The following is a 24,808-nucleotide window of genomic DNA, read 5'->3' as shown; positions in this document are numbered from 1 at the left end:
CCTCAATCCTTGGAGGGCAGAGAAGGTTTTCTATTTCTTGCAAGGTGTTTTGTGTACAGAAGGTACTGGACAAAAGACTTTTTGATTCATACAGAATCAAGATGTTTTCTCTTACTGCAGACTTTCTGGCATTAAAATCATAACCAGTCCTTTCAGGGCTGGAGAGGTCGTTTGGTGCAGCCTTCTAATGCCCTTCCTCGTCTCTCTCATACAGGAAATCGAGGTCCCAGAGGAGTGACTCATTTACAAAGTCATACAGTGAGTTAGAACTGATTGGAACTCTTGTCGACTGATTCTGTGTGCTTAGTGGCCCTTCCGCCACCACGAACTGGTCTAAACTACAACTGCTAAGTTTTCTGTCTGCATGCTCAGGAGGACTGTTTCTTGCACTTTGGGAGAAAGGGCAGGACCGTCTCGCTGCATTAGAGCTGCCAATGCACCTCTCAAACTCGCTGCACTTAAGGACGTGGCTTGACGTGGCTGGTGCAGCTTTTGCGTACACACCACCGCTCACAAGTCACTGTGCTGAAGGCCCTGGATAAACGGTGACTAAGACACCCAGAGCCCTCAACCTTGTGAACGTCAGCCTTATGATTTAAGTCTCTTGGGAATTCCAGCAGACCCTGATTCTGTACACAGGGACTGCGTTAAAGTACCTCTGAGTCCCTAATGCCTAATGCCACGTTGGGGATACAAGAGGCTCTGAGGAATATTTTATTATTCACTTTCTTAAATAAGAAAAGGCTCCTAGTGCTGAGTACTTACCGGTGAGAAAATTCCGCAGCCGTCCAAACTGCACTTCGTACTGCTGGGGCTCTGCCTGGCAAGGGGCTGCAGACACGATGTTGGCACAGCCAGACTCTGACTGGACTAAAGAGGAAAAGACACACAAGACGGGGCAAGAAAGACAGTCGTTAGCCCGGTATAGCTCCGTACGGCAGGGCACACAGAGGCAAGCACGCAGCAACGACAGCTGACGTCTCAGCAGATTTTCAAAGACAGCAGGGTCCTGGTCAGTGTGACAGCCTGGTGACACCTGCTTGTCTCCCCTCCCTCCTGACACCCGATTAAATGAGGACAGAGGAATGAAAAGGTCTAAAGCACAGGACAGATAAGATGAACAGGAAAGGACAGCACGCAAGTTCGTGAGACATATCTGCAAATGCGTGACCCCCTGCTCTGCCACTTTACAACAATGTGCCCTGGGTGGCCCACAGTCGACGCTGTGCAGGCATTTCGTAGGCCCTTTCCATCTGGAAATTCATGTCTCCCAGTTCTGAGAAATTTTCCTGCATCATTTTGAATCTCGTACGATGTCGAGGTTGGACCTCCTGAACTGATCCTTTAATCATCTCCCCTGTGTTCCACTTGTCCTTTCACTCCTGTCTCTGGGATGCTTCCTTAACTTTCGACCCTCCTACTAGTTTTTCATTTTTACTAACGTGTACTTAATCGACAATGCTTTTGTTCTCTGTTCTTTCTTTTCCCCCCAAACAGCATTATCTTCTTGTTTCAAGGCTACGATGATGGCATCTTTGAAGTTTTCTCCTATTTCTTTCCAACTGTCTTGCATATGACACACGTTTCTTCCAGGGTCTGATGGTCCCCAGCTGTCTGACAGTGAGGTGCCCCAGCGTTGATAGCAACTGCGCGTGCTGTGGCCCGCCTCATCATCCAGGACAACCTGGACGGGCAACTTCCCAGCACTGACGTCTCGGGCAAGTCAGACTCACCAGGTAAGAGTCTCCCTCGCTTTGTGGAGGATTCTCCAGGCAGGTGAATTGGGGAAGGAGGCTGGAGTCTCAATATTCGCTAAGTAAACATGCACTTCATCTCCGTTCTGTGAGTTTAAGCTTTCCAAAAAGAAAACCCAAGTTCCCCTACCATTTTTACAGGGGGCAGGGGTAACCTGTGACCTGCATGAAACACTAACACATTTCAGATCACGGAGTGAGGACAGAGGAACGGTAATCAGTGCAGCAGGACACAGTGAGCCACGGCACGACATGATGCGTGCAGAAAGGGGGATGCAGATGAGATGAGAAGGAAGCCATCGTGCCCGACAAGGACACAGAGACAGCGCAGCAAGGCCTGTGGAAGGCTGTGCAGGGACGACGCCTCCCTCCATGTTGCCGGCACCTCTAGTTAATCAGTCACCAAGTCCTGGATTCCTAAATCGCACCCCTCCTCCCCACCCCATGACCAGGTCCTTCGCGCAGGCTGCACTCTCTGCTCCCTGCACCTGCCAACTAGCTGCCCTGGATCTGACCGGGGCCTGCCAATCAGTGCTGCACCAGAGCAACTTGCCACAGTTCACACTCCACAACCGGGAGACCCTGCTCCAACCTGCCCCCGTAACACCGACGGCTCCTCGGAAATTCAGCCCATGGCCGGTTGGCTCGGTGAGAGCACAGCCTCGTAACACCAAGGTCAAGGGTTCGGATCCCTGTACCGGCCAGCCGCCAAAAAAAATAAAACCTTTCCTAAATTGTAAAATGGGAGTGATAACGGAAACTCCGCCTATTCCTTCTACTGTTTAGTGACCAGGAATGAGACCTTCCGGAAGCCGCATTGACACGCCGGCCTGATCAGATGACACTCTGCTGCGCGCCTACTGAACCAGAGGCATCCACTTCTCAGACTCACCGCACTGCGCCCTTCCACAGTCACTGCCTTCCCTGCCTCATCTCCCGGCTAAAACGTTCAGCTGCTCAGGAGCTGGCATCAAACCTCAGCCACCTCTAGGACTTTCCAGCACTCGGCTCACGGCCGATGTTCAATACATGTCAGAATTCAGAAGACATTGCTCAGAGCACTCAAGTAACAGAAGGACCCAGGAAAGACTGACGATCGCTATATTTCACGTTTCTCAATCTGCCTGGTGGTTTTCCAGGAACAACACTGATTGTCCCAACAAGCCATTACGTCTAAACTGAGACAACTAAGGACAGTGAAGCCCTGGAAGGCTGGCCACGGGTGCACACTCCTGCTTTCTATCGAGGACAGCACAGAACTCCTCTCCCAGGTTCCAGCAGGCGCAGCGCAGCCGGGGACCCCTCACGCACATGGAAGCCTGCGACGGTGCGTTCAGAAGGAATCACTCCAGGTGGGACACCGTGTAAAGTATCTACTAGAACAATAAGGCAGCGGCTAATCTACACCAAGGCCATCATCTGTCCCTGCTGCTGTCAAGGGGAGCCTCATGGAGCCTGCAGGAAAGGAAGAACAGGAGGACTGTCCCCAAAGAACTAGAGAGAAGGTTCCTGGCTGGCTTCTGTTAGTGTCTCCAGGAGTCAGAAGCCACTCCTTCGAGGACACGCTCAGGTTTTTACTGTCCTGTCACTCCTTCCCCACAGCAATGGCAGCAGACCCTTAAGGTGAGCGGGATCTGGGTGCTTGATTCTGACAAGAATGAACAAAGGGACTTCAAGTAGCTGCTGCCTGCAGCGTGGGGACAAAGCTGCTGTGTGATGGAGCAGGTGGTGACAGATGTTTGGAAGAGGTGAGGAAGTCCAGGAACAAAGAAGAGAGAGCCCGGTCTGAGCACACCAGGAGGGAGCCAGGGCTGAGCTGAGACAGCACTGCCACCCCAGCGCCACGCGCAGCCACTAGGTAGTTCTTCGTGACCAGGGCCATGGCAGCGAGTTTTACTTTCAAAATCTTCAGAACAGAAACTCAGTATAAGAAAATCATATCACATAAAACCCTCAACTCACAAAATAGTGAAGTAATAATAACTTGTTATTTCAGATGGATTCAAGACGAGTATTTCTGAAACAGAATCTGATTTCAAAACAACAAAAAACAAAAGCAAATTTTAAAACCCTCAGGAGCGTGTCTACAGTACCAGTACTTCCAACCACTGACCCCGAAGTCCTCGGTCACCTGGCAAACCTGACGTCCACCTACAAGGCCCACGCAGGAGGAGCAGGGCCTGTGCAGGAAGGGACAGGGCCGTGTCCCCGAGGGTTTATGCAAGGAAAAACCTGCACATGCCATCAGGTGCAGGTGAAATAACCTGGAAGCTCTGCAGAAGGAAACAGGCTCAGCCAGGGGACCCTGCAGGCCTTAGCGTGGTGGCCATGGGCACGTGAGCCTCAGAGGCAGCACTGCCCCGGGCTTGTCCCACTGTTACCTGTGAGGTTGGTTGCCATCTCCTCAGCAGTCTGTGACAGCCGCAGCCCTTGCTTCAGGGGACCGTCTGCGTCCACGTACTGCCGGCGCTTGAGGTAGCAGGACACGGCCATCTGAATCTGCTCGGTGCGCACTCGTCTCATGACCTTCGGGAGGAAGCACAGGATGCAGAGCTGTGAGGGCCCACAGCAGCCGTGACCCCAACACGGTGTCCACAGGGCAAGGCTGGTGGTGGGAGACCAGCCACGTGGCCAGCTGAGCAGCCCAGCTCGGATGCGAGCCCCGGTCCCCAACTGCCTGCCCGGCACCCTCCCCGTCGTGTCTGCTCTTCCAGGGGCAGCAATCCACAGGTCACCCCCAAGCTCTGCTCAGCACCACGACCTCACCCCGCCCCGGGACCCCTCACTAGAGACCTCACAAAGAGCAAGCGGGCTGGCACCTCCTGGGGCCTCTGGCTTCCGCCTGCTGCGTGAACGGTGCCATCAGCAGTGACATGGCCACGACAGAGGCAGGAAGCAGCGTGAAATCCAGACCTGAGCGATTCAGAAACTGGATAAACAGAGGTGGACAACGTGAGAAGCTCGCGACAGGAAGGGGACCGGGTGCTTTTCCTAACCGTCAGGAAAAGGCTGCCAGCACCAAGTCAAGGGTTCGCGCGATGCGGTTTCTGTTTGATCGTTCTCTGCCTCTTTTGCTGCTCATCTGAACTGCAGGTGCAGAAAAGCGTCAAACCGAGACTATGCACAAGCGTGTGCGCTGCAAAGCGTCTCCGAGACTCCCATGAGAAAGGGAAGGAAAGAGGAAGGAAACGCGCTGAACAGGGAGGGCCAGCTGTCTGAAAAATTCAGGTTGATTTGAGGGTTCACAAAAAAAAAAAAAGAGAGAGAGAAAAGAAAAGGAAAAAAAGGAACTATTTTCCTTGACTACTAAGTTTCTTATCAAGAATGACAGGAACCTTCAGAACTGCCAGGGCCTCCAACACTACTTTGCAAGACGTCGAGAACACCGCAGTCCGGACGACCAGAGCCGGCCAGGTGGACTTTCCAGGGTCACTTCTACCACGTAAAGATACTTTCCCTCCAGGACCAAAGTGTGCTCTCCACTCTGGAAGGCATGAAACAACAGTCCCCTGTGATCAGACGCACCACCGTGACGTCCTCGGGTCCCAGGGCTCCCGCGTTCTGGGTGGCAGATCTGCTTTACATCATTTACTGGATACGTTTCAGGTTTCAGTTTCAGTTACGCGCACCGGCTTTCTCCGTGGAGAGTGCCTTGTTCTCTTTTGTCCTGGTGGCTGGCCAGTGCGGGGACCCAAACTCATGACCTTGGTGTTATCAGGTCATGCTCTAACCGACTGAGCTGACCCTCCAGCCCCTTCATTCTTTTTTTAAGACATAAAATCCTAACCTTTCCAGAAATCTGTTACCTATTTTTACTATAAACATTTTTAAAAATTATACTTGTATCTAATTTTTATCCATCTGCAATTTCTTTTAGCGTATGATGTGCAATGAATAAGCAAACATTTTACCAGTTACTGTAGCTTACACATTATTCCAAATATGTAAATAATCATCTGTAAAGAATCCTTTCCTTCCAAACTGATTTGCAGCAGCTCTTTTAAAATATACTTTGAAGATCTACTTTTCAATTCCCTAGAAGTCATACAAAGGGCAAACAAAGAAGGCGGGAGAGAGAGAGATGCCCACGCACAGGTAATATATACTTGTTAGGACATCATATGCACATTAAGCTACTTGTATAGAAAGATCCTATTATTGATGCATTTCATTTCTAGATTACCAAAGAGTACATAAAATATGTTAAAAGGGGGGCACTGGGTCTGACATGCTGCAATTCAGTGACAGAACAAAGCACATTCATAAGTTTCCCAACATGGAGCTGTATTTTCTCTACAGAATTTGCCTTACTTGGTTATGGTACGTTATTCTTTCACCATATTGATGACTTAGACCATTTTGTAATTAAGACTTCTAAAATTGCAACTTTGAGCATGGGGTCCCTGCTGTCCGCGTTCGTCTGTGAATCGGTCATGACAGCCGCTGCTTCTCTGTGGGCGCTAGTCACATCAGCATCACCAGGTCAGTGCGACAACATCGGGATCCTTCACAGCTCTCTAACCTGGTTACACACATAACAACCCCTGCGAGTGCGGGTCTGTGCATACACAACCTCAACCCTGGAGATGTGAGTCAGTGTTACATTTACAGAAAAAGTTAAAGCACAGAGAGGCGTTTCCTACCCCACATCCCACATCAAGCTGCTTTTATTCCAACTTCAGGAGCTCCCAGGCTCCAGACTCTCCCAGACCAGCCCAATTCCATACTTGAGCTGAGACAAAAACCTTCCCAGGTTCCCTACGTCGAGCTTGCAGACATGGGCACATGTGCACGTACCACTGGGAACCACGGGCATGATGGCCAGAGGGCAGGAGCACCTCTGACAGGCACGACTGACTGGGGGAGCAGGGGCTCTGTGATGACAGTGTCCTCGAGGTGGCACAGCATGTGTGCATGTCTGAGAAGGGGAAACACGAAGGCCATGAAGGAGTAAACAGAAAGGGGAGAGAACAAACAGGAGTGAAAACTGGCCACGTGGGATTGCGAGGAGCTCGTTTGTAAATACTGATTCTAATGAATGTGCCCAAATTAGCTGCTCCAAGCGTCAGTGTCTCTGAATCAAACCACCATTTATGACAAGGGACCTTCCCTGAGTGTGGCAGTCATCCACCATAGGGCCAAGGATCCTAAGGGCAGGAATGCTGGCGGTTACTCTCTTTTATAACCATGCTGAGCTCAAATGCCAGAGACATAATCCAATCAGTGTAGCTGGACTTTATTCCAGTGTCCATGTACTTCCAGTGAAATAAATAATTAACGAAAGGATGGCCTTGGAGAAATCAGTCCCCCCAACCCCCACTGATTTCTGTAGTACTAATATCCATAAATGGACACATGAAGAAAAAAAAAATCTTTAAAATAGACATAAGTCTTTTGAGAGACTCATACAGGAGTCTACCACCACAATCTAAAGCAACCTTCCTAGCTTATCCTATAACTACAAAATCTTTTAATCTAAATTGCATTTGGACATAACTACATAATCTTTGTTAAAATTTCATGATTTCCCATAATTTTCAGTTTACATAAAATACCTTCACTTTTAAGGGTAAAAACAGATGTCAAATACCCTTCTCTTCCTGCCCCATCAGTATTTCTGGAAATTAAAATGAGGATTCTGACATGTGCATCTATTTCTCATAGCTGCAACTCTTCCACCTACACTTCAACAAAGTTGCTTTATGAAACCCCATGATCGATTGTCTCTCACAGTAACAACTGTGCAGAAGAAGCCACGGCCACACTCTCAACATTTAACTACAGAAATACCAGGGGCAGAGACACAGAGAACCCACACACTGTGCTCAAACACACATGGCTGGCAGGGGCTGCGTGGGGAGGCCCCCAGCCCGCACACTGCAGGCTCCTGTCCTGTTGAGTGACACGGCACAGGAGACACTATATGGACAGCACGTGCCTCCGTGAGGCGGTGGCTCTGAGCAGGGGTGTGTTCGGATGAATCCGGGCAAACACGACACACTCCTCCAATCAGCTCCCCTTCAGACAGTTGGCCAGTTCCCCCCCCCCTTTTTTTTTTGAGTAAATGTGTTTGTTTTTCACAATTGTAAAATTATGCTTAAAAACACACGAAAAACTTTTTTAGTTCTTAGTAAATAAGATGTCGTAATTGACTGTAATATCTATCAAAAAGTCATTCTAAGCAGAGCCTAAACATCCAGACCTTGCATCAGTCCTCATGATAAAGCATATTCCACCCGCTTTGTGAAGGTATAAATCACAGCTGAAAAGTAAATGAGCCACACCACCCCTGGTTCCCGTCACACCTCCTGTAATTTTAAAAACATGACAGCCTTTCGCATTCAATCTTTGCTCAGACTGACAGTCACACACGGAACTGGGAGCCGGGCTCTCCCCCACGGTGTCCTAAGAAGTAGATCGGCACGTGACAAAGGCCACAGCTGGGGCTCCGGACACACCGAAGAAGCTGGGCCGTGCTGGCGGTGGCCGGGAGCAGGCGGCTGCCCCGGGACGTGTTTCTCCATCACGGGCCGGGCCTGCGATGTCCCCAGCAGCTTCCCGCCCCGGCCACTCCACCTGCACGGTCTCCCTGCACAGCCCGCCGACCCTGTTTCCACCCTCTGCGGGCTCCTGACCAGGACTTGTGACTCCCCAGCCCCTGTCCAGCCTAAAGGCCACCTAAAGGCCACTTTTCTTTTCTTCTGTCTTTCACAGTATGCACGCCTGTCCTGACTACGAGGAGAAGCGGAGATGACCCGGCTGTCACCCTCCAGAAGCTGAGGGCTGCTGCTCAGCACCGTCCTTCACACCTCTCAGCTGCACCTCCTGCTGCAGGGCCTCCTGCAAGCCGCCCTCTGCTCTCCCTTCCACGCTTAAGTCCCCTGCATCATGCTACTGACACAAGACCTCGCAGTTTCCAGTCCCACGGCCCTCCTGAGCTCAGACTGACACCCTCACGTGGACATGCCGACTTCTGCCTGAAACTCCATGTGCTCACAGTGGAATAAATTTCCCTCCTAAAACCCCGTCCTTCCACTTTTCCCAGCCAGCTTCATGGGGCCGTTATCCTTCACGAGAGCCAAAAACCCAGTAATCGTCTTAAGGTTCTTTCCCTCTCTCGCTTACTTCGAAGGGGCCGGCAACTCCCATTCTAAACTGGAGTTCTATCAACTTAACGTCAGAAGGAACGTGGCTCGTGCAATTGAGCCGCTCCTGCTACCCAAGCGCACTGCTGACACCTGACAGCACAGACCATTCAACAGGATGATTACAATGTCCCCCCACCCTACCCACCCTCAGGAGGCACCCAGAGGGAAGGACAAATCTGACACCTGATAAGGCTCCTGCAGGCCGTCTGCTCCCCCAAACAGAGGCGTGGCACAGGGACTTTCTCACGTTCGAAACTCACGTCAAAAATACAGTAAGTGCTGTTTCGCTTCTGCCTGGAATTCCTGACATTTTACTTTAGGCTCATGATCTTTTTGGATTTTTATGAACCAAAAAAACCACAAATATTTGATTCCTGCTTTAATACTGTGTTACTGCACAGAAAAATTGCTTCTATACAAAAGCTCACTGACATGGACGAGCACGGCACAGTCTACAGAATGGCTACCTACACTGCTGCCTATTTTTGACTGTATAAAGAAAGCTCTCACGTGTGCTGTATTTGCAAACACCACTGTGGACAGGAGAAACAAGATGTTCTGCTTTCAAAGAAAAGGCAACATGTTTTGCCTAAGCTTCTCGCTGTTCCTGAAACTGAATTCAAATGCAACAAGTGAGGTTTCTTCAGAGGTGCTTTAGAGACATCGAAACATTTCCGTGCGTCTCAGAGTGGAATGATTTTCGATTTGGATGAAAAATTGTAGAGCAGTACTGTCCAAGAGAACTCTGGGCAATGAAGGCCGTGTTCTAGGCCTGCACTGTTCAGCACAGTAACCACTGGCCACGCAGGGCCACGGAGCAATGAAAGTTTATCTAGTGCCACCGAGAAATTGAACTGTTAATTTAAGTAGTTACATGGCCAATCATTACTGTATCGAACAACAGTTTTACAGCGTATTACTTTGTGAAACTAAGGCATTAGCATCTAAGCTTAAAAATGTTAATTCACAAAGTTCTGCACAACATTTCTGCTTACTAATTACAAAATCTCCAAAAGTTAGTATTTTGCTCGTAAAAACAGAGCTATCTTTTATTATTGCCCAGCACTGTAAAATTATTAAGATACAGATATACTTCAATACATCTTAGTGGAAGGATCTCTTTTTTGAGCAGTAAGCAAAGAATTATGAATGGAAGTTCTTTATAGTGTTTTCTAAACACTGCTAGTACATAACACTTGTCAAATCTTTGTAAAGTTAAAAAATAAGAAGATTGCCAGTTGGCTCACTTACAGTGCAGCCTTGTAACACGAAGGTTAGGTTTAGGGTTCAGAACCCCTTGAGGCCAGTCACCAAAACAAAACAAAAACAATTGGCCTAAACAGAATTTTCACATACCCTCCAGCCACCCCCCCAAAAAAAATATTGAAAAAAAGAAAAAAGATTTGCTTCAACAGAGAAGCAGACTCATAGTTGATTTCTGTAAACCGTCCACCTAAAAGGTTAGCTCAAAACTAAGACAACCGGGGCCGGCCCGTGGCTCACTGGGGAGAGTATGGTGCTGAGAACACCAAGGCCCCGGGTTCGGATCCCATATACGGATGGCCGGTTGGCCCATCTGGGAGAGCGTGGTGCTGACAACACCAAGTCAAGGGTTAAGGTCCCCTTACTGGTCATCTTTACAAAAAAAAAAAAAAAAAAACCTAAGACAATCTTACCCTTGAAATGAGAACACTAAAAAGAAAACATTTTAGTCAACTTAAACAAACAAACAAACAAACAAAACCCCCCAACTTTTAGGGTTGTAGATGAAAGCCAAATATCTAATTATAATCTTTATTTATTTACACATATTTAAGATATAGTATATAAACCAACATATTAATTCATGCAACAATCTTCCTCCAGCTATTCACGTATATCTTAAACACCATTGTCTGTAATCTGCTACAGACCATCAAATTCTATTTTCCAGAGCACTTCAGCTTCACAGACTGGTTACTACCAAACCGGTTACTGTGGGCACCTCTTGAATGCTCCTGCTGGAACCTCAAGTCATCGGTGCCCATTCAGGTGGGCGGAACTTTTCTCATTCATCACTTATCGTACTGATTTCTTTTTCTGGCAATCTGTAAAGCTCTGTTTGCAATGGCATCTGACATTTGCACTTTGTGAGACACAGCCCCAGGAGTAATTACGGAATCTTCCTGGTTTTCTGTCTGTTTAACTGATTCGGTAAGACTGATTGAATAAATATCCCCAACTAGTGTCAGCTGAGGCTGTTTCAGCCCCTTATGTCCTTCCAAACAGCACCCTGCTGTTCAAAATAGTGACTGAGAGAACCTGCAACAGGAGAGCCCCAAGCTGAGGTGACACCCTCTTTCAGAGGGAGACTTCTGGGGGAACCCTGCCTGGTAACCAGGTGTACACGACACACACTTGAAGGTCATTTTTAACAGGGAAGGCCGCCTGCAATGACCTGAGCAAGGGTTTCTTTGTGCCTCCTGAAAGTGCGTCCAGGTTTGGATGGAAATGCCCGACTCTGCCAAGCTGTCATTTTCCTTTTGGACTCACAGGCAGACATGAAGCTGCCAGGACAAGTAGATGGGCCTTCCCCACCTCATCCCACGACCGCAGGCATCATCTTTCCAAAAAGCTAATCTGTTGCCATCTGTGCTCAGCTTAAAAACTTCCTACAAGGGTGAAGGATAAAAAGATCCCGTATCTGCTGTGTCACTTCAAGGTTACTCGGATCCACCTTTGTCTGCCCAGTGGACCAACCCTTGGTTCTCTTCAGTCTACGGGAGGGTCCTACCCACCCTCCCACCTCAGGGGCTCTGGTCAAGGCCCCTCCCTTGGCTGGGGACAGCCTCACAGTGGCTCTCGAGCCATTTGGCTAAATCCTACTCACGCTCCACAGCTCAGCCCTCTCATCCTCTCAAAAGCTCCACCCACCAAACCCAGGAACAAACCTCCACCGCGGTGTCCGTCACACACTGCCACTACCAACACCTTACACTTACCGAGTACGTGCACCCCTGGTAAGACACTGTTTTAAGTGCTTTACACAGATTATCTCCTTTAAGCTCCCAGCTCTATGAGACAGATGACATTCTTCAGATGGAAAAGCCCAACGTTCCACGGTGCCAGGATGGGAACTCGGGCACCTGGCTGCAGGGTCTGAGCTCTGACCCTTCAGTCCCCTGTTGCTCAAAGGACTCTGCACTCGGCCAGGGGCTTCCTGGGGGATCACAGGAGTGAGTGCTGACAGATGCTGTTCCCAGGAGGATCAGAACAGCCACCACCTGAGGAGCCAGCCGCGGGTCACGTGCAAGAGGCTGGAACTTGACTTCTAGCACCGTCCACCGAATGCTGGATTAACAGATGACCCCTGGGCCCCTTCCACCTAAAACAAACCAGCAAAAACAAAACCCTGTCCCTTTTCCCGGAGATGTAGTTCACAGGTGCTACATACTGTTTACAAAACCAAAAACCAAAAAAACCAGTTACCGAGCAGTTCAGCGAGGTCTTTACCTGGTTGCACCGTGTCTTGCAGAAGCTCAAGTAAACCTCCCGCTCAGAGGCAGGAGGGACAAGACTCCTCCCGGACACCCTCATCTAACTACTGCTGGTGACAAAGAAAAGCGCTCCGGGCAAGGCCACCTCCTGGTTTTCTGGTTTAGCACTGGTGTTCAAAGAGGGGAGGATTCATATAGACAAAGTCAGCATACGTTACTCTTAACACAAAACATTCAGGCCTACAAGGAACCAAGAAGGTATTTTGCCAAAAAGGAAATGACAGTAGCTAATATCTACGCAGCGCTTCTAAGAGGCCAGGCCCGCTGACCGACATCGGTCTTTTTCCTGTACCTCGAGAAAGGCCCACTTTGAAGTCACCAGTCATTCTCCCATTTTACAGATGAGGAAAGTAAAGCTCAGAGGTGACACAGGCAGCTGCACTGTCTCAGTCCTAGGTCCACAGGGTCACCCAGCTCTGCGCGCTACGGTGAGCGGCTCCCAGACGCCCCCTCCGCTCCCACTGTCCCGCACGCGGGACTGTGACCGCAGCCGGGGACCGAACGGGGCCCCAGGTGTGCGGCGTCCCCGCCCGGCTGCTCCTCCGGCGCCGCACCCACCTGCTCGCGCGCGGGCTCCGCTCCGGGGCCGCAGTGTGCAAGGTCACAGCGCAGGTGACCAGGCAGGACGGCCGTGCGCCCGCGGAGCCCCCGGACGCGGGGCCCGCGCCGCCACCACGCTCGCCACCGCGCGGCCGCGCCACTTCCGCTGGGTGACACCGCGCCCCGCCCGGGGACCCCCAGCCGTGCCGGCGCGCGCGGCCCGGCGGCGACCCCGGCGGCCTCCCGCGCGCCCCCGCCACGTGCGCGGCCCGTCCCCAGCGCGGCCCCCGGAGCGGCGCCGCAGGCCACGCCGGCCCGGAGAGGGGCGCGGGGACCGAGCCCCCGCCGCGCCCCCGCCGCGCCCCCGCCCGCGCCCGCCACTCACTGGGCATCCCCGGCGGCCGCGCCCGCCCCGCCGCAGGCCGGTCCGCGCCGCTCAGCCGGGCCCCCGCGCCCCGCGCCCCGCCGCCCCCGCCGCCCCGCGCGGCCGCTCCATGACGGGTGACGCGCACGCCCGGCCCCGCGACGCGCCGCGACCCGCCAATGGGCGCCCGGCTCGGCCCTCGCCTGCGCCGCTGCAGCGCGCCCCGCCCCGCGCCGGCGTCGGCGGAAGCGCGCGCCACGTGGGCCGCGGGGACCGGCGGAGCAGGGACACCGGGGAGAGAGCCACCCGCCGGAGCGGGGACACCGGGGTAAAGAGGGACACCGGGGAGGGAGGGACGCCGGAGCAGGGACACCGGGGAGAGAGGGACGCCGGGGGGAGAGGGACGCCGGGGGGAGAGAGGGACGCCGGAGCAGGGACACCGGGGAGAGAGGGACGCCGGGGAGAGAGGGACACCGGAGCGGGGACACCGGGGAGAGAGAGACACCGGGGAGAGAGGGACGCCGGGGGGAGAGAGGGACGCCGGGGAGAGAGGGACGCCGGGGAGAGAGGGACGCCGGGGGGAGAGAGGGACGCCGGGGAGAGAGACACACCGGGGAGAGAGGGACGCTGGAGCAGGGACACTGGGGAGAGAGACACACCGGGGAGAGAGGGACGCCGGAGCAGGGACACTGGGGAGAGAGAGACACCGGGGAGAGAGGGACGCCGGAGCAGGGACACTGGGGAGAGAGAGACACCGGGGAGAGAGGGACGCCGGAGCAGGGACACTGGGGAGAGAGAGACACCGGGGAGAGAGGGACGCCGGGGGGAGAGAGGGACGCCGGGGAGAGAGGGACGCCGGGGAGAGAGGGACGCCGGGGGGAGAGAGGGACGCCGGGGGGAGAGAGGGACGCCGGGGAGACAGGGACGCCGGAGCAGGGACACCGGGGAGAGAGGACACCGTGGAGAGAGGGACACCGGAGAGAGAGGACACCGGGGTAAAGAGGGACACCGGGGAGAGAGGGACACCGAGGTAAAGAGGGACACCGGGGAGAGAGGGACACCGGGGTAAAGAGGGACACTGGGGAGAGAGAGACACCGGGGTAAAGAGGGACACCGGGGAGAGAGGGACACCGGGGTAAAGAGGGACACCGGGGAGAGAGGGACGCCGGAGCAGGGACACCGGGGAGAGAGGGACACCGGGGTAAAGAGGGACACCAGGGGAGAGAGGGACACCGGAGCGGGGACACCGGGGAGAGAGGGACACCGGGGAGAGAGGGACACCGGGGTAAAGAGGGACACCAGGGGAGAGAGGGACACCGGAGCGGGGACACCGGGGAGAGAGGGACACCGGGGAGAGAGGGACACCGGGGGAGAGAGGGACACCGGAGCAGGGACACCGGGGGAGAGAGCGACCGCCGGAGCAGGGACACCGGGGTAAAGAGGGACCGCCGGAGCGGGGACATCGGGGAAGATCGTGCCAGGACCCCAGGTGATACCCTACTCGGAGATTGGACCGAGGGCAGCCCCCACCCGCTCCGGGACCGAGGGGACCCCAGGTGATCCGCCCTCTGTAGCCAGGACGGAGGGGAGCCCCACCCGCAGCCGAGCCCCAACGCGAGTCCACTCCGGGCCCGGCCCCGACGTGGGTCCCCAGGTGGGTGGTCTCGGGTCCCTCCCGCGGCGGGCGAGGGTGACCGGGCCGGGGTCTCTGAAGCCCACTCTGCGGACGCGTGTGCACTTCGGAGCCTCGGCGAGCGGCCCGTGGTTAGTGGCAGTCGTGCCCTTGGCAGGGGACCTGTGGACCAGGGCAGGGACCTGCCGCCCTGGACCCGGCCTGCTCTTCCTTCTGCACTTACCTGGAGGAGGCTCTGAAGGTCGGTCTTCGGGACTTAGGAAAAATTCGGGGATCCCGCCCGCAGGGTAGCAAATTCTTTTCCGTTTGACAGAAGGGAGCTTAGGACGTTGGGGCTGCCTCTTTTTTTCAGTATTTGCGTTGTTCTATTTTGTTCTTATTTACAATAAGTTGACTCCGTATTAAGTAGTGTCATGGAATTTTTTTTCTCTTGAGGAACCGATTTATTTAATTTTCTGTAATGAGAAGGACTTAACCTGGTATGTTTCCCTTTTTTACCATGACTTCCAAGAAACTCAAAGCTGAGTTTACTTAGTTTTTTTGTTTTGTTTTTTAAAGGTGACCGGTAAGGGGATCTTAACCCTTGACTTGGTGTTGTCAGCACCACGCTCTCCCAAGTGAGCCACAGGCCAGCCCTATATAGGGATCCGAACCTGTGGCCGTGGTGTCATCAGCACCGCACTCTTCCGAGTGAGCCACGGCCGGCCCTGAGTTTACTTAGTTTTATAGTGGCTGTAGGTGTCTGGTATGTTTGTCCCACACCCATTCATAAATTTATTATATTCTGTTCTTACAGTCTGTGAATTGTGTATCTTTTGTAGTCTTTCTGGCAAGTGTTTGTGTTTGTTAATTTATACGTGCCTGAATATGGTATAGTGGTGGGGAGTTACTGTTGCAGCTGAAGTAACAGTATTTCTCTTGGGATTGCGTTAATACTTTATGTCTTTTTCACTTGGAGAAATACTGCTTCCTCCAAATATTGCTTATTTATCTCTGAACTATTTAATGGAGCTGGTCTTAATGCATTATATGTGTAGCATGTGCAGAAACTTTCCTCTTTGAGCGTGAAGCCGTGTATGAATGACGCTCTTTCCACACGTGCTCTGAACACTTTGGCTTCTGCCTGCATCAATTTCTGCACGCTCAGCTTCGTGGATGCGAAGTTTGCTCATGGCAGGAATATTTGCACTCATCTCCTGTGTGTGTTCCATCTTCTGCCTGTTTTTGTCTGAATTCCCACCCACCCACCCCCAAAATTCATGGGGTTAAGCATCTTACGTATAGATTTATCTCAGGCAGTTTGTTGCTGTTTTAATTCAACATCATTTTTTTAAAAAAAATAGGTATTATGCAGACAGTAAGATATGTACTGTTCATTTTCTCATGCCTCTTCAATTTGGCCTTGTCATTCTGTTTCTCCCATTGTTTTTAATTGTAGATAACGTGTAGCGATGGCTGCTGTCTACTCTGGCGTGTCTCTCAAGCTTAAGAGCAAGACAACTTCCTGGGAAGATAAACTAAAATTAGCTCACTTTGCTTGGATTTCCCACCAGTGCTTTCTTCCAAATAAGGAACAAGTAAGTTTAACGGAAACTTATATTTTTACAATCTAAAATAATTATCACTCATATGAATTGCATGTTGAGAGTTTAAAAAGATTAAAGATTGGGAAGGAAACTTTGTTGGAAGTTAAAAGTAACGTCGGTGAAAAAATTGATGAGTCAGATATCTCCTTAACAAGGTTTTTCTGTTACAAAACCTCATTTAGCATTTCTTTCGTTTGGAAACATCATGTTATGAATTACGTATATGTATCAGTGAACACATTGGGAATTAAGTTACAGAAATTAGGTTCTGGAAAGTCGGTAGGTCCATTTGTTTATAAATACAAAGCGACACTCCTTAGCAATTGCTTGATGGTGCTTTGTTAAAAATCTTTAGAATTTGATAAATTGGAGGTGGGGAAGTAGAGAAGCGTTAGTGTTTGTATTAAGCTATCTAGAAACAGGCTAGGTGCCAAGAAAGATTTGCTCTTTGTTGATACTTCTCAAGCTTATTTGGCTAAAAAACAGCTAGTATGGCAAACACCAGGATGTCGAGCTCACGAGATTGGGTTAACATGCATCCAGTTGCTGGTATGACTCTGTCAAAGACGGACAACATGTGCTACAGTGACAAGGTGGCCCGGTGTGCAGAGCAACTGTTGTATCTGGTAGTTTCCACGCCTGGCTGCTCCTGGGAACCATCCTGGCAGCCTGACCTCACCTGGCAAGAGCCACCCAGGACGAGGTGCAGGGGAGGCCCTGGCAGGTGGTTGGATCAGGACTCTGCTGTCCTTACCGGGGAGGCTTTTTCCTTCTGTGGTCTGTCACTACTTATGCTGTTATCGACAGTTCTGGTTTTGTGAGCCGAGGCCTCACCACCGTCCCTCGACGTTTCATGAGTGAGGAAACGTGTCACAGTGATGGAAACTGTGTGTACCACCCTCCTTTTAGTGAAGCACTCGAGCATTGTTTCATGTGGACTGTCTGTCTCCTGCACCAGGCAGACACAGATCTAGAGGTTAAGATGTGGGAGGCCAGGACGCACAACAGGTCTTCTGGCTCTTTCTTTGTTGCTTTATTTGTGTGATTCAGCCTGTGGTCATTCTGAACAGTTGTTGTGATGCTAATTTTTTTTTTTTTTTCCCTTTGTTTTGGAAGCTGAACCCTTGACCTTGGTGTTATCAGCAGAGCACTCTACCGATTGAGCTAACCGGCCAGCCCTTAACTTTTAAAACTTAGGACAGCTTCAGAAAAGGGGGCAACATGTTAGAGTTTGACCTGAAACTTTTCATTTGCTCCAGATGAAGACAAAATTAGTTGTTTTTCCCTTTGTATTCTTTAATAATAAACATTTTAAGATATTGAAACATTTATGTAATGTATTACCAAAGGAGAGTTTTTGTTCCTAGCAATTGGACTTGGCTATGCCTGGAATGTCCCTACAATGCCCAGCGTCTTTCTTTCCTGGCAAATTTTCATAGTATGTTTCCTCCAAATTCAGGTATTACTCGATTGGGCAAGACAGTCATTGGTTGCATTTTATAAGAAAAAACTTGAACTGACGGAAGATGTTGTTGAGAGGCTTTGGGTCTATATAGATAACATTCTGCATAGCAGGAAGCTGCAAAATCTTCTCAAGAGTGGAAAGACCATTAACCTTCAGATTTCCCTCGTCAAGGTAATTAATAGTCTCTTCTGTTTTCCTATACATGCTACAACTCTGTTGATTTCCTGTCCTTGCTGAGGCTTGTTTGTTTTAGGGTCAATTATATGAAGGTGTAGGCAATATCAAGGTAGAAGGAAGAAATCATATTAGGATTATAATCACTATGCTTATTGAGTGCCTATTATATGCTCTATGCCATGCCACACACTCTTAATTAACATTCAGGAAAAGCATAGAACTATTTCATAAACGGCTTGTTGATTATATTTTTAATTGGAAAAGGTAGCCAGCAAATTATGCTCCTCTGATTTTTTTTTTTTTTTTAACCGTTCTGTTGGCCTGGAGTCCAAAACTCAGATAGACATTTCCTCAAAGGTTTTTGACTGAAAATGATTTTGAAGTCACAGGTCAGAAGACTGAACGTCACTGACAAGACCGAGTAGTTTGACACGCCATGAGAGTAGCTAGTGAGAATAAAAACCACTCCTCATGAGCACTTAGTGTGTGCCAGGCTCAAAGAGGTAAGGAACTTGCCTAAACTCACATGGGTAGTAAGTGGCAGAGCTGGGATTTGAACCCAGATCTGCCTGATTGCAAAGCCTGTGCTATTGGACCACCACAGGACCTCACCCACAGGTGTGCAGCAGAAAGAGAAACTGAGGAGAGGCTGGTAACAGAAGGGTGAAGTGTGGCGCTGCCTGGTGGTCGGTAGGTCTCAGTGGTTGTTGAGATATGTTCTAAATTGTGTCACTTTTTAAAATAATAGATGGGTGGTTATCAAAGTGGGTCCTTCTGAATGGTCCTTGGGATGTGGGAAGGATATCTTAGAATGTTTCTGTGTTTAAAAACCATACTTAATTTTTATTTTTATGTGTGCTTTATAATTATGTAAAATATTACTACTGTAGTATATGTACATAATTTATAAATGAGTTACACTTATTGGGTGTAAATGTGGGAAAAGTTTTTATCGATGAATTGTATAATCAAAACTTTGGAAATCACCGTAGAGGAGCATTGGCCTTTCAGGATTCGGTGTTTTGTCACAGTTTTTCCACAGTGAGTCTAAAGGTCCAGCAGCTACTGGAATGGAAATAAAACCAGCCACCTCTTTGGGCCGCTGATGACCTGGCACCGGCGTACATTTGCTTCTCTGGTGCCGTAAGGCTGGGAGCAAGTCACTTAGCCTGTGATGAACTTAGGAATCTGCTGGCTATCGTAATTTCTGGTGTTTGTGAATTTTGGAATTCTGAGAGCAGTAGACAGTGAATTTGCTCTATAGTGAGTCATAACTGGCAACGTTTGCTTTCTTTATTTAAGAGTGGCTTTTGCTTTGACTTTTTAAAAAGAAAAGTATAGTTTACTATGAACATGTGTTTTGGACCACAGATCATAATTCAGGTGTCACTGTCCACTCACCAGGTGACAGGTAGTCTGAATTGCAGGTTTAAAATCTAAGATGTGATCTTTGGCATTGAAGCCTTTAAAACCCGCCAGCTTTTGACAAAGGGACAGCAGATTTTCAAAGGTGCTGACACTCTTCCAGTTTGTATTGATTGGAGGTGGGCATGTGAGGGGCTCTGCACGGGTTCTTCGCCTTCCTGTGGTGTACTAAGCAAATGTCAGGTTATTCAGATGCAACAGACTGGGCATTTCTTTCTCATGGCAGTGAGGGCGACGAGTGAGTTTATGGACTCTGTTGTGCTTTTTCTGTGTTACGTGTGGGTTTAGGGTCACTAATAGGTTTTCTTTCTTTCTTGATGTTCAGATCATAAATGAGAGAATAGCTGAGTTCTCTCTTTTGGGATCCCAAAGAAACATCTGTGCTGTCCTGAGCTGCTGCCAGGGCATCCTGTCGACACCCGCCCTTGCTGTCATCTACACGGCCAAGCAGGAGCTGATGGTGGCCTTGCTGAGCCAGCTCTGCTGGTCGGCCTGCAGGCAGCCGGAGGGAGCTGCGGTCACCCAGTTGTTCGAGGTCATCCACCTGGCCCTCGGCCACTACCTCTTGATCCAGCAGCAGCAGGTCAACCCGAGACGTGCCTTTGGGGATGTGACTGGGCACCTGCTCCAGCCCTGCCTGGTCCTGAGACACCTGCTCTCAGGGGGCACCTGGTCACAGGCTGCCCAGGTCCAGCTGCGGCCGGCACTGATCCGTGAGGTGAGGAGTAAGATTGAGGCCGTGCTTCGAGGTGGGGTCTTCCAGCCTGAGCTGCTCTCATCCTACAAAGAGGAGCTCTTGGACCAGCAGCAAGGGGACACGAAGGTGGGGGCCATGAAGAACCTTCTAGCCCCCATGGGCACTGTGATCACCAGGCTGGTCGATGCTGCCGACCTCGAGCCTGCCCTTCATGCTTCCATTGTGGCCAGCTCCGTGGCCTTGCTGTTCAAGCTCTTTCTAGATTCCTACTTCAAGGAGGGGAACCAGCTTCTCTGCTTCCAGGTTCTGCCCAGACTGTTTGGCTGCTTGAGGGTTTCCCACCTGCAGGAAGGGCAGGTGGGAGCCCTGTCCACGTCAGATTGGACCACAGAACTGCTGGCTGTGGAACAGCTGTTGAACTTGGTGGCCAGCAACAATATCTACAACATTGCCGCCGACAGGATCCGGCATGGAGAGGCTCAGTTCCGCTTTTACCGCCGCTTGGCCGAGCTACTGATAAACCACTTGCAAGCACCGGTACCGGCCTGGTTTCGCTGCCTCAAGACTCTGATGTCCCTGAATCATTTGATTTTGGAGCCAGATCTGGATGACCTATTGGCTTCGGCTTGGATCGATGCAGAAGTAACAGAGTTTCGAACCAGAAGAGCCCAGGAGGCGCTTATTCACACCCTCTTCCAGACGTATGCCAAGCTCCGACAAGTGCCGCGGCTGTTCGAGGAGATTCTGGGGGTGATCTGCCGCCCGGCGGCCGAGGTGCTGAGGCAGCCTGTGCTGGCTGCGGGCCCCTCCACCGTGCTCCGTGCGTGCCTCCTGGAGCTGCCTCCGAGTCAGATCTTGGACACCTGGTGCCTCGTGCTGGAGAAGTTCCAGTCCTTGGTCTTGCCGTATTTGCAGAGTGACACCGACATGGCCCTGAAGTCGCTGTCTCTGAGCTCCCTGCTGCACTGCATTATGTTCAACATGCGCAGCCTGGACAGCAGCACACCGCTGCCCGTCGTCCGACGGATGCAGAGCACGATGGAGCGGATGCTGGGAGAGCTCGTGAGGCCCCTGCTGGCCCACATCTCGGAGCCCCCAGGCCTAGTGTCTGAGCTGTGGCTTCAGAAGGTCAGCGACTCCGCCCTCCTGCTGTCCTGCACCTGGGCCCAGGTGGACACCATGCTCAGTCTGCACTGCAGCCAGTATCATTCTGTGTCTGGGGCCCTGGCAGGGGCTGCTCTGGGGACCCCGAGCCTCCCTGTGCTGCTCCCAGGTGTAGAAACACAGTCCTGGAAGAAGGTAGAGAAGTGGGCAGCTCAGTTCAGCTCCATGGGCAGGTATTGCTTAGAGCAGCTCTATCTGCACAGAATGAAAAGGACTTTAATGCAGACTAGTTTCCGGTGTGAAGAAGCCCTCCAGACTTTGAGGTCTGACACTGCCTGTGTTATTGGTTCTGGCAGAGAAAGCTTGAATCAAAGGACGTCAGCTTCCTGGGATGGCCAGGTCGGCACAGTGAGCGCCTCCACGTACCCTGTAGCACACTGGCACTTGATCGCTTCCAATCTCACACTTTTAATATCCTATCTCTGTCCAGATGACGTGAGACACCTGGCCAGCGTCCTGCTGAGAACTTTACCAGAGAGCAGAGCCCAGGAAAGCTCGGCAGACGAAGAGCCAAGTATCACGCTGGAAAAAATATCCAAGGCCGTCCTGCGCAGCCCTCTCTTTCCGGAGATGCAGTCCCTTCACGCTGCCTTCTTAACGTGCGTGGCCGAGGGCTGTTCCAGCATTCTGCGTTCTGGTGTCCAGAGCGACCCAGGTCCTCTCAGCTTGCAGCTACCCTGGATTTTTGAAAAAGACCACACGGTCACAGCCCATTGGGAAAGCAGATTTGTAAAAGACGGACCCAAAAGCGTCGAACCAAGAGGAGAAATTGCCCGGAACTTACTGTCCTTGGTCAAGAGTGACTTCCCCATCCAGCTGGGGGGCGAGCAGCTTGAACGCACGCAGGGGCTCTTGGAGGTCATTTCTACCCTCCAGCTGGACAGCCTACCGCCGCCCTGTCACGTGCGTTGCTTCCTTCTGCTGCTGTCCATGGCCGTCACCAAGCTGGGGCGCTACTGCTCCTCCTCCCCAGCCCTCGAGTTCCTGAAGACTTGCTACCGGCTTCTCGGTCACCTGCACAGGGGCAGAAGCGCCCTCTCGGTGTTCAGGATCATGTACGTCAGCGACGTTTTTGAGATTGTCCTGAGCTCGTCGTTCAAAGCCAGCAGTAGCCTCCGTGTCGCAGCGGACGACCCCTCTTGGCTGGACTTCGTCCAGGCGATCGGTGCCTTCTTAGAGCAGCTGATGCACACGCTCGTCCAGATGAAGCTGAGCGTGGGGCTCAATTTTGGGAAAATCGCTGCATTCCTCTCGAGGTGCACAGTGCACGCGGAGGCAGCTTCCAGCGAACGGCTGGAAAATCAGAGCCCTCTGGGCAGGCAGCTCCTGCTGGTGTCTCTAACCAAGTTGTGCCAGGTCCTGGGGCCTTTCGTCCATGAGCGGAAGCAGCCCCAGGAGCCCCCGGACGAGCTGGCCGTGCTGTTGCGGCAGGCCGTGCTGCAGATGGGCACCGTGCTGCAGCTGTGCTCGGCGTCGGGGGCCCCGGGCCAGCACCTGCCCGAGGCCCTCATCGCTTCTGCCACCACGCTCCTGGAAGCACACCTGAGCTGGTGCTGCGGGGATGGAGGGGCAGACACAGGGCCACCCCTCCATGCTGCCTTCCACCAGGGCGTCTGCTCTCAGATCCTGTCGGAGCTGCCGGCTCTGGCGGGCAGCGCTCAGTCCTTCCAGGCAGCCTTGCGGTTTTTAACTCTGTTCTTTCTGGCCCCAGAACTCCATCCCAAGAAGGGCTCCGTCTTCACCTCCATATTTCATTCTGTGAGGAAAGTTCTTGCAGGTAAGAGGATTTCTGTCGAGCTGATTGTGTGCTATCGAGGTTTAGGTAAAAGGGAGTGTTCCCCCGTTTGGAACAGGGAGTAAGTGGACACGTGGCTCATGCAGATGGGACCACCCGAGCACCCTGGGAAGATCCCCCCGGTCCTGGCGCCAGGACTTGCTCTCCACCAGCCGCATTCGGCCCATGGGGCAGCCACCGTCACAGCCGTCTCTCCACGTGTTAGGCAGACAGCAGCCTTCTGGGTGCGGGCTCAGCTCCTCCGTTGTGCACTTATTTTGGACAGGGTTCTGTGTAAGTTTATAATTCTGAAATCTGCTCCTTTACTCTTTTTTTAACTGGTTCTGGCCACGGATGATTCACATAGGTAATTTCAGGCTCTCCTGTATCAGGTGTTCAGTGCCATAATTTACACCTTTAAAAAGGCGTAAAATCTGCAAACTTTTAAAAAGTTTGAGTAGCTTAATTTCTGGAAAGCCTCATAGGGTTCCTTGAGGGTGGGCCTGAGCCTTCCCAGAGCTGCTCCCATCCCTGTCAGTGTGGTGCTGATGGGACAGCAGCTCGCCCAGGTGTCCCCCTTCCAGACCAGCCAGCAGGACCTCAGGGCTAGTGGTGAGAGGGCTGAGGTCTTCGTGCACCAAAAGTTGCCCTCTGCAGTCCCCTAGGACAAAGATTAGTGTACTACTATGAACTCATTAAAATGATGAAAACTGTTCAGAAATACACCCCAAAATACTAATTTTAAGCAAAGAAACCCCACAACATATCGAATTTGCCATTATTACAGCTATATAAAATATACATGCATGTACACAAGGGCTAGAAACCTATGCAAAAATTTTAAAGTAATCATATTAAAGTGTTGTAATTGTTTCTATTTTTGTACTTTATACCATTTTAATATTGTAATATTGTAATAGGTCATATGCTTTTCTATGATTTAATTAAATTGGTCATAAGCAGGGGGATAGATTATGATATTTTGGGATGCCCTTTTAGAACTAAAGTTTTCCTCTAAAAACGACTATATACAAATAACACAGTAAAAGATTGTTAATGTTGTCACCCTAATTAGTGTATAAAAATAAAACATACTTTTACTCCCCAGAGAAACAGAAACTGAAACGGGTCACCTTTCTTGCCTGTTTCAGGAAGCACGCACCACAGCTGGCGTGGGTTTTTCTTTTTTGTTTTGGGTTGGGGTTGGAGTCGAACAGTTCTGAGGTGAGGTTGGGAGGGGGTCAGCCAGGCTGGACCCCCAGGACACAGCCAAGCTTTGCATTTTCTCGTGGAGCAGCGGACACAGGCTGGGCTGCAGGAGTGCTCTGGCCACGCAAGGGTTAAAGGGGCTGTCCGGGGAGCAAAGCCACGTGGTGCGCCTGGGCCAATGCCAGAGCTTCAGTGATGCAGCTGTCTCCTCTCTGTGTGTGGCCTGCCTGTGGGTTAACTGAGAAGTCTTTGATGCAGTGTCCTGCCGTCTGGCCCTGTCCTTAGTGCTACTCACCTCCTTTTTGGGCTGGGCTGAGTCTCCATTAAGACCAGTCA

At 51.4% G+C, this 24,808-nt stretch overlaps 3 protein-coding genes across 9 annotated transcripts in view; 2 read left to right on the top strand and 1 right to left on the bottom strand.

Annotated features, from left to right (window-relative positions):
• The window catches only part of TAF5L (TATA-box binding protein associated factor 5 like), a 26,645-nt gene extending 13,217 nt beyond the window's left edge, over positions 1-13,428 (bottom strand). The window contains exons 1-4 of one of the 3 annotated variants that reach the window (XM_063082752.1): positions 13,364-13,427; positions 11,884-12,266; positions 4,136-4,280; positions 766-870 (exon numbers count right to left, since the gene is read on the bottom strand). In XM_063082752.1, the coding sequence (XP_062938822.1) occupies positions 766-870; positions 4,136-4,277 (247 nt within the window). In that variant the 5' untranslated portion in view covers positions 4,278-4,280; positions 11,884-12,266; positions 13,364-13,427. Of the gene's footprint in view, positions 1-765; positions 871-4,135; positions 4,281-5,089; positions 5,332-11,883; positions 12,267-13,363 lie in introns of those variants that run through there. The other 2 variants (XM_063082753.1, XM_063082754.1) reach the window with 2 other exon arrangements.
• LOC134366373 (proline-rich protein 2-like) lies at positions 12,780-15,214 on the top strand. The gene is made up of 2 exons (XM_063082701.1): positions 12,780-13,670; positions 14,921-15,214. The coding sequence occupies exons 1-2, from the start codon at positions 12,780-12,782 to the stop codon at positions 15,212-15,214; spliced, it is 1,185 nt and encodes a 394-aa protein (XP_062938771.1).
• Positions 13,593-24,808, top strand: part of URB2 (URB2 ribosome biogenesis homolog) — a 25,195-nt gene continuing 13,979 nt past the window's right edge. For 2 of the 5 annotated variants that reach the window (XM_063082836.1, XM_063082840.1), the window contains exons 1-4: positions 13,593-13,670; positions 16,414-16,552; positions 18,021-18,197; positions 19,954-23,266. In XM_063082836.1, coding sequence (XP_062938906.1) covers positions 16,427-16,552; positions 18,021-18,197; positions 19,954-23,266 — 3,616 coding nt within the window. In that variant the 5' untranslated portion in view covers positions 13,593-13,670; positions 16,414-16,426. The other 3 variants (XM_063082838.1, XM_063082837.1, XM_063082839.1) reach the window with 3 other exon arrangements.

This window comes from Cynocephalus volans, chromosome 18, assembly GCF_027409185.1.
Source record: "Cynocephalus volans isolate mCynVol1 chromosome 18, mCynVol1.pri, whole genome shotgun sequence".
NCBI lineage: Eukaryota > Metazoa > Chordata > Mammalia > Dermoptera > Cynocephalidae > Cynocephalus > Cynocephalus volans.
The sequence above is the reverse complement of the archived record's forward strand: the minus strand, read 5'-3'. Positions and strand labels throughout refer to the sequence as shown.